Source organism: Pygocentrus nattereri, chromosome 12 (assembly GCF_015220715.1).
Source record: "Pygocentrus nattereri isolate fPygNat1 chromosome 12, fPygNat1.pri, whole genome shotgun sequence".
NCBI classification, from domain to species: Eukaryota; Metazoa; Chordata; class Actinopteri; order Characiformes; family Serrasalmidae; genus Pygocentrus; species Pygocentrus nattereri.
In genome coordinates, this window is record NC_051222.1 from 38,535,285 (window position 1) to 38,549,809 (window position 14,525).

The 14,525-nt window shown below is 41.2% G+C and overlaps 1 protein-coding gene across 1 annotated transcript; it reads left to right on the top strand.

Annotated features, from left to right (window-relative positions):
• Positions 1-2,822: 2,822 nt before the first annotated feature.
• Positions 2,823-6,455, top strand: LOC119264708. The gene is made up of 6 exons (XM_037543353.1): positions 2,823-2,862; positions 3,675-3,815; positions 4,359-4,523; positions 4,734-4,829; positions 5,998-6,038; positions 6,219-6,455. Exons 1-6 carry the CDS (start codon positions 2,823-2,825, stop codon positions 6,453-6,455), a joined length of 720 nt encoding a protein of 239 aa, XP_037399250.1.
• The last annotated feature ends 8,070 nt before the right edge of the window (positions 6,456-14,525 follow it).

The window sequence follows — 14,525 nt, forward strand, 5'->3', positions numbered from 1 at the left end:
AAGCGTCATCGTGTGGTTTTGTGTGTATAAACTCAGGGGAAAAAAATTGAACACACAACAGGAGCCTGATCTGAAAGCAAGATGGATAGAATATCTGCTTGGGCTGAATTAACAGGGGACAGACTTATAAAACCAATACTAGAGAAAGACATCAATTAGAAAAAATATACAGTATATAAATATATAATAATAAAATTCCTCTTATTATGTGTATTTTAAAGGCACAGTATATCTAGAAAATGTAGGTCAGAAATAATGTCCCTGAGAGCTTTACTTGCTATTAGTTCATTATAGTTAATGGACATCTTGTCAAGTTCATTTATGGTCCAATTAAAGTCACCTAATTCTGATATTCCCAAAATTGTATTGCATTCCCTGAATAATCATTGGGTGCATACACTGATGCTACTGCTATTCAGACCTGACAAACAGTAACAACTAGTACTACAAATCTCCCAACCTCATCACTAAAACTATAACGAAGGTTAGTGGAAGTTTCCTGTCTACTAGTATCAACACTCCCTTTGATTTCCTGATTGTTCTTTTCAGTCCTTTCCTGTAGTTCCATCAACTTGACTCCCATCTTGGCCAGGTTGTTAACTGTGTCACTAATCTCGCTTGTTTGAGTGAACTGCCACTTGTAGAGAATCAACGGTGGACTGCGTCTTTTAAACCCAACTGCCTTGAAGTTCAAGATCTGCTGCTACCCTCTTTAAATGTTTCATGATGATATCTCGCTCTCCAGAGATGCCAACCGAGGTACAAGAGTGGCAGCTTCTTTCACAGCCCTGGCTACCAAAGAATTCACTGCTATTCTTGAAGGGCCCGAGAAGTTCATTTACAAAATGCCGTAATCAAGGTCAAATTTAGAAATGACTTCTGTCTTACTGGGCTTTTTCTTGACTGGTGAAGAATTTTCCAGGTCTCTCGATTGCCCATTCCTGTTAGATGCTGATGCCATGGTTAATTCCAATGCAAAAGACCAAGTTACATAAAAGGTCTTAGAAATTTGGGGAAGCAGCAAGTGGAGCTCAGAAATCTATGTCTGCATCACAACTGAGTGGTCCTGTGACCCCCTAACACTATGCTTTTTACCCCTGTGGTGATAGGCAGACCAGATAACCTTGTACATCCCTGTGAACATTCCACATCTTCACCCGATAAACCATTCTCCAATGCCACGTCTTGAATCAAACATTGAGGAGTTGTGGTCTGACTATACCAGGAATCCACCAAGGCTTTATATGTACCCCCTTGAATACTCAGAGGTATGTGGTACTTTCCAGCTCAATCAGGGGAGATGGGCAAATGCCCAGGTTCACATAGTGCCAACACACCTGCCCAGGCTTCATCACAGCTCTCATGGGTTCGGCTGCCCACACCTCTGTGGAGAGAGGGAAGAAAGGAGGTAATACAGCTTCAGGAAGTGGAGGGGGAGGAGAGGGAATGGGGGATTACAGGAAAGACAGACCCTGGGAAGGGGCCTAGGAGCCTGAGCCCCTTTTTTCCTGGGAGAGAGAATGAAGTTCAGTTGGATGGAAATCCCTGTCCCTGAATATGCCACCATGTGTGCTTCAGCCAGCTTGGTGTCTACCTACCAGTGACTCCAGTCGAGGGCACTGGGTCCATTTCCTCAGCAAGGCGAACAATGAACTGTTCCAGTACCATTAGATCGAGGATGTCCTCATTTGTGGATGATGGAGGCCACTCTGCTCATTGGGACCTTCAATGCTGCAGAAATATTTCTGTACCCTTCCCCAGATCTGTGCCTCGATACAATCCTGTCTCGGAGGTCTACAGACAATTCCTTGGACTTCATGGCTTGGTTTGTGCTCTGACATGTACTGTCCACTATGGGACCATGTATAGACAGGTGTGTGCCTTTCCACATCATGTCCAATCAACTGGATTTACCACCATGGACCCTCACAGAGCAGGTACTATTTGGGTGGTGGATCATTCTCATCACTGCAGTAACACTGACGTGGTGGTGGTGTGTTAGTGTGTGCTGTGCTGGTCTGAGTGGATCAGACACAGCATGCTGCTGGAGTTTTTAAACATGTCAGTGTCACTGCTGGACTGAGAATAATCCACCAACCAAAAATATCCAGCCGACAGCGTCCTGTGGGCAGCATCCTGTGGGCAGCGTCCCGTGGGCAGCGTCCTGTGACCACTGATGAAGGACTAGAGGATGACCAACACAAACTGTGCAGCAGCAAATGAGCTGTCGTCTCTGACTTTACATCTACAAGGTGGACTGACAAGGTAGGAGTGTCTAATAGAGTGGACAGTGAGTGGACACAGTGTCTAAAAACTCCAGCAGCACTGCTGTGTCTGATCTACTCAGACCAGCACAACACACACTAACGCACCACCACCACGTCAGTGTTACTGCAGTGCTGAGAATGATCCACCACCCAAATAGTACCTGCTCTGTGAGGGACCATGGGGGTCCTGACCACTGAAGAACAAGGTAAAATTCAACTACATATATATATATATATATATATATGTGTGTGTGTGTGTGTGTGTGTGTGTGTGTGTGTCTATGGCAGTCTCTTTACTGTGGTTAGTATGTTATCTAGAAATATCTCAGCACAAAGATGATCTCAATATCCTGTGTGTTAAATTTAGTCTGTGGTCAGTGACGCTGCTGAGAGGAGCTTTGAGTTGAACCACAGGAACCAACCAAACCTGAGGGACAGAGACACACAGAGAGGACGACACTTACAGAGAAGAGTAGACTTCAACTCTGAGGAGAACTAAAGAAAACACTGGCTGGAATTTGTGTGGAGATCAGTGAAGCTGAAGTTCAGCTCAGGATGAAGATCCTCCTCATCTTCACCCTCTACCTGATCTCAGGTCAGTTATTCTACTTCAAGTTGCTGATTTGTGTGTTTAGATCACAACGTATTTTATAAAAGAACATGTGATTCAGGTTTTATGTCTTTGATTGAAGCTTTTAGTTGCAGTTATTTTGATGCACAACTGCAGAATTTAAAGAACTTGGTTGAATTTAGTTTTACAAGACATGAGTGAAAACGTGCCATTTGATTGGCAGGTCAAGTGGGCTGCTCTGATGTGATTGGCTACCCAGGAGGTATTGTCCAGATCTACTGCTATCATGAAAAGCATGAAGTGTTTAATGAATATTTTTGTAAAGTGACACCAAGAGAGTGTTTATACATAGACGTCCAGAACCCATGGAGTCAAAGAGGCAGGTTATCTTTACTTCACTTTGCTGAAGGTTTTCTTGTGAGCTACAAAAACCTGAGTTTACAGGATGCTGGATTATATCAGTGTGGAGAGGCTGGAGGGTGGATTCATGATGTGAACCTGAAAGTGAATTCAGGTGAGAACGTCTAATACATCCTAAAATATTAAGTCATAAAGTTATTTCTGAAAGTATTTCATGTGCCATGATGACCTGGAGATTCTCCATCTGACATCATTGGAGGTCATTTATTTTGTATGTTTGGCAGATCCGTGTTGTTTGGGGCCAAAGACTGTATCTGGTTATCTGAGAGAGACCATCACCATCAGCTGTTCATATCCAGAGGAGTTTAAAAGAAAGTACAAGTTCTTATTTAAACAGGATGGTGAAGGTTTTACTGAAGTGATCAGATCCACAGAGACTCCAGAGACTCACAAAGGCAGATTCTCCATCTCTGAAGACAGAAGATCTAAAGTTCTCAGCGTGAGAATCAGTGATGTGAGAGAAGATGATGGCGGAGTTTATTTCTGTGGAGCTGGGATTGGAACTACATCAGTCATTTACAGCTCCTTCTTTACAGAGATTCAGCTCCAGGTTTATGGTGAGACACATTAACTTCATGTCAATGTTTATTGGTGATCAGTGAAGATAATAAATCATTAAACAAAACATTCTAATTTGGTTTGTAAACCACCTCACAGTTTCTGTAAAAATGTTTTCAATAATTTATAACAATAATAAATAATAATAAATAATTTATTAATAAAATACTTTACACTTTTTTTGTTTATGTTATTGTCATGCTGGGGACATATTTGACTCATGATGAGGACAGAAATTGAATGCTCTTGCAACTGATATTGGAAAAAAACTTGTGTAAACCTAAAGGGACCAGTATTTGCGCTCTACACCGAGTGTGACAATCAGCTTCAGACCACAGAGCACAAAGGAAGTTAGACTCTCAGTTTAGATGTGGTTTGTCTGTTTGGTCATTTGTTCCAACCGTGTCTGTCCAGATATGAAGAAATGTATTTATAGTAGTTAAAGTCAGAAAGGCCACTCAGTGTCTTTACTGTGTCTTTATACGGCTTTCACTTTTATCATATTGGTTTTGCTCTGTGTTTATACGTCTTTATGTCATCAGGTCCAACTACGACTATGAAACCATCAACAGCCTCAACAACAACATCTCCCAGAAGAACATCAACGACAGCGTCTTACAGGAGCCCAACAAGAGCACCACCAACAACAGCATCTAACAGGAGCACATCAACAGGAAAATCAGCAGTCACTGATGAAGAACATTTCAGTAAGAACTCATTCATTATTTCATTATTATAGAACATCATCATTCTATATTCAACCATCTCACATTGGTCCATCAATATATGAATATACATAGACAAAACATCCTCTTCTGTTCTATAATCAGCTGTCTAATTGTGCTTCATGCATATGTAAATATAAATAATAACTGATGGTTAAAATCAGAAATGCTGCTGTTGTTTCTCATCTCCAGGTTCCTCTGTGATCATCATCACTGTGTGTGTCTGTGTGGCTCTGCTGCTGATTGGAGGATCAGCACTGATCTATAAACTGAGATGCAAGAAAACAGGTACTGTACACAGATAGAGTGGATCCAGGAAGTATTCAACGTGCTTCAGAGTGCTTCACAGCCTCATTCCAAACTGGATCAAATTCATTTTTCCCCTCTAAAATCTACACACAATACCACATGACGACAAAGTGAAAAAGGTTTGATTGAATGTTTTGCAAAAATATAAAACAAAAATCACCTGTACATAAGAATTCACAGCCTTTATTATGACACTCAAAATTGAGCTCAGGTGCCTCCTGTTTCCACTGATTATCCTTCAGTTGATAGATAAGATGGATGGATGGATGGATGGATGGATGGATGGATAGATAGATAGATAGATAGATAGATAGATAGATAGATAGATAGATAGATAGATAGATAGATAGACATACAGATAGATAGACAGACAGACAGACAGACAGACAGACAGATAGATAGATGGATAGATGTTCTTGAGTGGCCCGGACACAGATTTTAATAAATGTACAAAACATTCAAACAAACTTTTTTCACTTTGGCATTGTGGGGTATTGTGTGTAAAATTTTGAGGGGAAAAATGAATGTATTCCTTTTTTTTTCAAATTGTGGAATAAAGCTGTAACATATCAAAATGTGGAAAAATTTAAGCGTAGTGAATTCTTCCTGGATTTCTGTGTATATGCACAGAAAGTATGGAAGCATATCTGAAATAAGAAGTAAATGTCAAATTTGTGTGTCAAATATTTGAAAATATGAAAACAGCCAAATATTCATGGCTTAGTGTATTTTAGTGGTTAGAATGCATCTTTGGATGAATGTATTTCACAGGTCTTGTCTTTTCTGTAGAGGAAAGCAGAAAAACGTTAAAAAAAGGGTGAAAGTTTAAAAGTAGGCAAAACTTCAGACAAGACTAACAGATACCAACATACTGGAATCAACATTGCAGCCATTGAATAATGTAGCTTCAGTCTAGGTGAAATGAGAAAAGTGAGAGTGTAGAAGTGAAGATAACATGACTTACATAAGAGGAACATCCAGAATATCCATTTCTAATATAGACCACCTTCATATCTGAGACTGCTGCTCTGTAGCAAAGAGGAGAAGCTTTCCAGGTTCTTGGACCTAGTTAAAGCCACTGACTCCCTCTAGTGGAGATGGAATGAATAGAACATTTGTACAGCTGATGTTTTCTCTCTTTCTGCAGACTCTGGATTTTTCAGCAGACAATCAAGAACTAATGAAAAAGTAAGTCAATGGATGAAGTTCAAAAATCTCTAAATAATTATAAAAGAACATTTTCACAATTAACAGCAAACGGAAATGAACAGTTGTGCCTGTTACATAAATGTGAGTAAAGTGAATCGTAGATTATGCAGTGTTTGTCTTTAGGATCATCTAATTTCACCTATTTTACTCTAATTTCAGGCTGATGATGATTATGAAACTGATCCACCTGAAAATCGAAACATTGTGATGAGTCCAGTCTACCAGAGTCTAAACCCCAACACCAACCAATCAGATTCAGCCTACCAGAGTCTAAACCCCAACACCAACCAATCAAATTCAGCCATTCAGAGACTGGATCCTAGAACCAGAGAACCTGATTCAAATGACCACAGTCTAAAGCCCAGCTCCACTGAGATTAGGTCTATCAGTGCCTAGACTCCCAGCGCTAAGCCAGGGCTGGTCTTAAGACCAGGCAAACGTAGGGAGCCGCCTATGGTCCCCATCAGCCGAAGGCCCCATGAAATACAGATTAGATACTCTTTGTGTTGATGTTAAATAACCTGTTCTGAAACATGTACTTCATTTTGTAAACAGCTGTTTTCAGTCATTTCAGTGCAGTGCCACCCGCAGTCAGTTATAATGGACTATTCCATGTTCTTACATGATGACTGTTGTGTTCTGGACACGTTCTGGATTGATGCTGAATTTGTAACTGGCCTGCTGTTGCCCTGTTTGCTTTTAATGTTTGTTTGTAATCGCTCTTCCTGACTGACATTCCAGTTTTGGGGGTGGCACAGCGGGGGGACATTACGTATGATCGTGCCTCATGATTGGTCAACGACAGTGTTGCCACACTGAAAAGCCCAGATCACCGAGCGGTCCTGGCCACAGACACCATGCGCTCACGGCAGTTTTGGGCTGTTAAACTGCTTGTTGTTCATTGTTAGATTATTAGCCCTGCTGTTAACATGCTAGGCCTAGCATTGAATGTTCTATTCAAATTCATGTGAAGTAAGACTTACAGGAGCTGTGGGAGTGAAAGCCACTTATTTAGATCCTTCTTTCTTCTGGTTTTACCAGCTACAGACTTAGAGAAGGTCTTTGTGTTTTATTTCATGGTGATTTCTTTTGCCTGAGGGAAGAAAACTTCACAGATTAGTCTTTTTAGTTGTTTTGGCTTTAGCCCCCCCTTATGCACAGTGTCCTGCTATAGTGACTGAATCTGTGGCTAATATATCGTTGCTGTCAGAACAAAACCTCGTAAATCCTTTTTTGTAATTTTTCAGTTATTGACATAATTTGAAAATACCCCCTCTATATTTTATGTAAATTTCATTGACGAATGGACCAACAGAAATGACTCAGAATAACTTGGAAAGATGTCTGGTTCCATTGACTTACATTAAAAGTAAGGTATGTTTCATCCTTCTCTTGTAAAGTTGGCATTTTGGAGATACGAGGTTTTGATCCAACAACAGCGATATGTTCAAATAGGCTCCTCCCCCCAGAACTAAACTCAGCACCATGGGGGACTGAGCCTTCTGTTCTGCTGCTCCTCGCTTATGGAATGCTCTCACTGACCATCTGAGGGCACCAGAGTCGAGTGCGAGCTTCAAAAAACGACTTAAAACCTTCAAGTTTAGCAGAACCTATAACCTGTAAAGATGCTTTTAGAGTCCTTCTTTGATTTTATAGAGATGCTTCTACGGTACAGCATGTTGTAGTGCGTTACAAATAAAATGTATTATTATTATTAAATAAACAAGAAACAGGATTTTCATGCATGGAAAAAGAGAGTAAATATATTATGGCATTAATCTGACTTTGTAGTGCTGTTCTTTTTATACATGTGTGTGAATGAGAGGGAGGCAGGTTGAAAGATGAAGATGCAAGGAGTAGAGGTCGTAAAGGTGGATGACTTTAAATATCTTGGGTCAACCATCCAGAGCAATGGACAGTGTAGAGAAGAGGGTGCAGGCAGGATGGAGTGGGTGGAGACGGGTGTCAGGGCTGATGTGTGACAGAAGGATAGCAGCAAGAGTGAAAGGGAAGGTTTACAAGACAGTAGTGCGTCCTGCTATGATGTACGGTTTGGAGACTGTGGCTCTGTCTAAAAGACAGGAGGCTGAGCTGAAGGTGGTGGAGATGAAGATGCTGAGATTTTCGTTGGGAGTGACAAGGATGGACAAGATTAGAAATGAGCAGATCAGAGGGACAGTGAAGGTGGAGCAGTTTGGAGATAAAGCCAGAGAGGCCAGGTTGAGATGGTTTGGACATGTGTTGAGGAGGAATAGTGGATATATTGGGCAAAGAATGTTGGAGATGGAGCTGCCAGGTAGAAGGAGAAGAGGTAGACCTCAGAGAAGGTTTATGGATGTAGTGAAGGTGGACATGGAGATGGTTGGTGTAAAAGTAGATGTAACCCACATTGAAATAAGATATTACAAACTCTAAAATATTGAACTATTAGTACACAGATTACTACAGAAATAGTAATTAATCAACAGATAACAGGAACTAATTCATATTATAATTCCTTAAAATAGTTAAAATATTAAAAACATTTACTGAATGCAGCGCAGCAAAAGTGCGCTGCCCCTTTAAGAAAACCCCACAGCGCTGAGCGGAAAGTTCGAGAACAGACGGCTGAAGCAGAAGGGAGAGGGGAGAAGAGCGAGTGCTGAAGTTATAAGATTCAGCCTGTTTCTCTCAAACTACATTAACATGGTGCACTGTGGTGCTGTGCTGCTGTTAAATGAGGCTGAGTATGTTGTGTTTAGCTGTGTGGAGGTTTGTGCAGGGAGCTTGTTAAGGAGCTAGGTCAGTGCTAGCCTACAGCTAGCAGCCTGCTGTCCTGTCTCCATGGTGTTGCTGCTGTGGAGCCCGCGGCGCTGTAGCTGGTGAATTTCTTCTAATATCGTATCAAATGGACATTAACTGAAGTATTTTGTGCCCTTTGACCTGTAAAAAAGGTCGGGGTTTTCTCCTTCTCTGAAATCCAGTTTCTCTGAGTTACAGCTGTGTGGGCATCGTGCACTGGAGCTAGTGTGAGTGCAGCGGACACCAGATGGCGAGCCGACCCGGATTTTGGGCCTATTAACAGCTAAAGGCTGAACCGGTTCCTCCTGTACGGTCGGACCTGGATTGCTTGAGTTTTGAAAGTTTTGAACAGAACAATTAGAGTATCGGAAAAAGGCGAGAGACCACATTAATCTCAAGGAGAGACATCTTTTCCTTTTTTTAAAAAAACCTGGAACATTTATGGACAGGACTGTCCTGAGAGCTTGAACACAATATTAAGAGAAGTGTAATTCACTGAATAGACTGAATCAAGAGCACCAAGGGTTTCTTTTCCTTCCTGCTGTATTTATCCTTTGGAAATGTTGGGGTGTGTTCACTGTTGTAAAAAGGGTGTTATGTAAATTGTTATTGGTCATTTGAACCCCTGAGGGAGGTTAGGAGTACCCTCTCAGCTGCAAAAGATTGATTTTATTTTGTTAGTTTATTGCATTTATTTAAGTGTTGTATTCACAAGGATGGCTAAAGAGTTAGAATGTGAATGGATCCCGGAAAACCTAGCAAGAAGGAAAATAGGTTAAGTGACAATATTCAGCCTAAATAAGAAAAAAAATACAGTTGATAATTGTGTAACTTCCTGATTCGTGGCCCCCTTGTAACCTTCGGGACACAAACCCCTTGTAACCCCCTGGTTGCAGGTCCTTCAGTAAATCACACGTCACGACAAGTTGGTTCTGAGCCTTTACTGGAGTTCATCTGCTGGAGCCTGTTTGAGTATAGTCAGAGGGAATTCAGCAGCTAGTCAGTATCGTACTTCTCCAATCTTACAGCATATCCCTTCAGTGGCAGAACCGAACTGAATTTACAGCAATTGCAATATACATCTTTACAACATTGGCTCGGCTTTTCAGTATCAAACAGCTCAGCTCATTTGATTGTACAACAAAAACAGTAAAAAACAAAAGAATACAATACAATTTGAAATATTACATAAAACTAAAGAAAATACAATGTGCATACCTGTTTGAGTATAGTCAGAGGGAATTCAGCAGCCAGTCAGTATCGTACTTCTCCAATCTTACAGCTATGAGGCACCAAAGAAATTGCATCAGTTCGCTATAGCATTCAGACCACATGGTGTAGAGCTAGCATAACAAGCTGTGACTGAAAACCGGTTACAACTCGTGCTTAGCGACTTTCTTCTACGATGCAACAGAGCAACAATGACAAAAACTGGAATGTACATACTGTGTCAGTTCAACGCACCAATTCGTTTCCTGAAAGTACAACAGTAAAGCTCATAGTACTTAAACAGAGAGGAGAAGACGTCTGAACCTACCATATCCCTTCAGTGGCAGAACCGAACTGAACCGGATACGGTAGGGGGCTGCTTTATAAGATACACAATACTCCCTCCAACCAGCGTGTGTCGCTGTTTACTCGTAGAACCATATATTCTGTTGTATTTCCTTTTTTTATTAGAACAAATTTTGGCGAATTCTACTAAAATAAGTCTACTTAAAATAAAGTTATTTATTATTCTGCTACATTCTCCCCCATTTAAATTCAGCAAAATTCTGCACAACATATAGAACAAGACTATGTACACAATAGCATGAGAAAAACAACCCAAACCAAAAAGAATAGAAAAAACAAATGTCAATACAGTGAGAACATTTCACTGGGGCTGCAAAAACTATCCCACTACATACTAGAGCGGGCAGTCAACTTAGAAGTTGCTTCATAAAAGCTGAAGAGGAGGAGTACCGCGCGTAATACCCCGCCCACTATCATGACGTGATAAATGAAGTGCCTTTTACACTTCAAACCTGCAGTTCCTTTAAAACTCACTGACCTCTACTCATCCAAAAGTCCAAAAAAGAAAAACACAATATTAGAGTTATGAACTTTGCGTCTGAGTGTATCTAACTAATGAAATCAACCAAATGTTGAACTTGCCCATTTCCTAAGAGTGTCACTGTGATCTCGAAAGAGAGTCCTACTACTCATGGTATATATGAGACGACTTACAGGTTTCAGAGTACGACCCACTCTTGATCTAACTACAGGAGGTTCGTGTGCAATTGCTTGTGCATCATCTTGCTGACTAGAGACCATCTCTGCAATTCCTGTCTCTTGTACCTCAACAGGGTCACTAATAGTTATACCATCACTATTGAGTTCCTCTAATACCTGCAGTTCTTCAATACCATCACTACAATTGTTTGTACCCTCAGCAGCCATTTCTTTGGTGCTCAAGCCAACTGCATCTGTAGGCTGACGTACATGATCAGAGAAGGAAGTTCCTTCATAATCCTCAGGCAACTGAGAGACAACATCCTGACTACATGACTCATCATCTTCATCGGACAAGTCATTAAATGAATCCTCAACTTCATTTCCTTCACATGACAATGGCAAAAAGTTCACTCCCAGCAAGAGGTTCCTGTGAACTACTCTCGTCTTGCCAGATATGGGATGTTCAATCTTGTAAACATGTGTTTGTGGGTTGCGATCAACAACAGAGTACACACAACTCTCCCATCTATCAGCTAACTTATGACGACCACGCTCAACCTTGTTCGCCACAAGAACGCGATCACCAATCTCAATTTCAGATCCTTTCACTCTTCGATTATAAACATCAGCTTGATGCTTCTGTTCCTTTGAAGTGTGAGCTATGGCCAGAGATATGGCTGCACGCAAATCATTTCGGAGAGACTCAATGTACTTCGAGTAGGTGGTTTCATCGCGATCCCTCAACACGCTCTTAAAGATAACATCAACTGGGATGCGTGGGACTCGGCCAAACATAAGAAAAAAATGGAGGAAACCCTGTTGTCTCATGTGCCGTACAATTGTACATGAATGTTAATGTGTGAAGCATCTGCGGCCATTGGTGCTTGGGACGTGCTGGAAGTGTCCTAATCATGTCACCCATAGTACGGTTAAATCGCTCAGCCATTCCATTACCCATTTTGTGGTAAGCTGTGGTGTGTGATTTTCTCACCCCTGAGAGCTGCAAAAGATGACTGACCAACTCGCTCTCAAAGTTAGCACCCTGATCAGAGTGTACCCGTTCTGGAAAGCCATAGAAACAAAAGTAATTGTCCCACAACTTTTTAGCTACAGTTTTAGCCGTCTGGTCTGGACAATGAAAAGCATGTGCGAGCTTTGTGAAGTGATCAGTAATCACTAAAACATCAACTGATTTGCCATTGCTGTCCACGGCAGACCAAAAATCTATGCACACAAGCTCTAAAGGTGCTGTTGTCTTGATGCTTTCTAGCTGAGCACGTCCTTCCGGTTCAGGTGTCTTCCCGATAACACAACGGCCGCATGTCTTCACATATCTCCGAACATCACGGTCAAGATCAGTCCAATAGAACCTTTGACGTGTGAGATACAATGTTCTGAATTGACCCTGGTGACCTGCCTCATCATGACATCCTTTCATGACTTCATCTCTCAGGGACAGTGGCACAATGAACTGGAATCTCTTATGCTTAGTTAATGGGTCCTTTGACACTCGATACAATATCCCACTCTGTAGCGTCAGCTTCTCCCACTGTTTAAAGAGTTTCACGGCGCTCTGTGACACATCACCCTCTCTCTCCTTGATGGCCTACGTTTTTGTTCGACGAAATTAATCACACAGTTCAAATCCAAATCCTCCAATTGCTTCGCTCGCAATTCCTCAAGAGGGTATGAAAACAATGTGTCTTGACCAATGTCAGTCAGTTTCTGCACGTGACTAGCCAGATTAATCGCTCGGGTATGGGGTCCGGCAAACCAATCAATATGGTTATTAAAAACAGCAGAAATTTCAGCTCTTGAAAAACTTGCAGCTTCTTGTTGGCCTACAACAACTGGCTCTGACAGTTTCTGTTGTTTCGAGAAAACTTGCACATTGTGACTCGCAGAAGATCTGAAAAAGTCTTGGACAGAACCATTGGTCGTCCTCATCGCTTCATTCAATAGATCTTTGTATGGCTCACGAATGAGTCGATGACTGATCCTTTCCTTAGCAAATGGCACTCGGCTCAAGGCATCAGCCACTATGTTTTTAGAACCAGGCACATACCTGATGTCGAATTCAAATGCAGCAAGTTTACTAACCCATCTTTGTTCACACGCATCCAACAATGGCTTAGTCAAAATGTGCGTCAGCGGGTTGTTGTCTGTCCAAACTGTAAAAGTATGGCCTTTAAGCCAGTGACTAAACTTGTCGCAAATGGCCCACTTCATGGCCAGGAACTCGAGGCGATGTGCAGGGTATCTGCTCTGAGCTCTGTTAAGTGACTTACTGGCAAAAGCAACAGGCCGTGCCCTTGCTTCTCCAGGAACAACCTGCGAAAGGACGGCCCCAAGCCCATCAGAAGAAGCGTCAGTCGACAGGATAAAGGGCTGACTAATTGCAAACATAGATATACTTACCTTTTAACCTGCAAACCAAAGAAAATCCACAGCCACACTAAATTAGCAAATAATTAATTAGAAAGAAATGACAATATTGACCTAAACTTAATGTGAATTAACTGAATTAAACTAACACAAATAAACCCATAATTAATATAAACTCAGCCATTAACTAAACTGAACTAATACATCCTAAATAAAGAACTATGAGGATTATAACCGTAATGTAAAATTTTATATATAAAAATGTAGCTGATTGTTTTTTTTTTGATAACCAAAGATCTGTGCCAACTGGGTGTTCTTGTTGTCTGTCCAAAAAAGTTTTTGTTTACTAAACACCAACGTAATCTTTTGATGTGTATGTCTCTGGTCATTTATAGTTGCACCACTCCCAACGGCCCTAGAACTGGTTCATTAGCATAACCATTTGTGAAAGCCCTTGCACACATGTTTACATAGAGGAGGCAGTGGATAGGGCAAGATGGAGGCAGATGATCCGCTGTGGCGACGCCTAAAGGGAGCAGCCGAAAGAAGAAGAAGTTGTCATCTTTTTACCCCAGGCGCTAGAGTGGGCTTACTCTCCCTCCATAGCAGTCAGGGTGTAGCATTCGAGTGAGGTGGTTCCTCCATGTGATTTACTGTGTTCATAGGGAGAAAAATAAGCACAGCATGAAACTCAAAAATGGGAAAAAAGCAAAGTTTGTCTCTAAACTCCTAAAACTAGCTTTGTTTTTGGACAGAAAATAGAGCTGCTCAGGATGGCAGTAAGTACTGCTAGTTACAATGACAGTGAGGTCCAAAGTAGCGTAATGATGCGTACAGCACCACTCTCATAACACTGTAGCACGTTTAGAGCCACATACTACAAATACGAGAGTTTATAAATATAATTAACTGATTATACAAAATGTAAAATATCAACTGCATAATTTATTTTCTTTATTAGCACCACTCATAACGATGCTAGCTAATAAACATGTTTTAGCCTAGCTGCAGGAGCTGCTCAGTTTACGCCACTGTTATCCACCTTATCCATGGCTAAATAAAATAATAATAAAAAAGTCTTGC

Coding starts and splice junctions, on each gene's coding strand:
- LOC119264708 (XM_037543353.1), top strand. CDS start 2,823: ATGAAGATCCTCCTCATCTTCACCCTCTACCTGATCTCAG. Junction 2,863..3,674: donor CACCCTCTACCTGATCTCAG/GTCAGTTATTCT, acceptor CCATCTCTGAAG/ACAGAAGATCTAAAGTTCTC. Junction 4,830..5,997: donor ACTGAGATGCAAGAAAACAG/GTACTGTACACA, acceptor CTCTTTCTGCAG/ACTCTGGATTTTTCAGCAGA.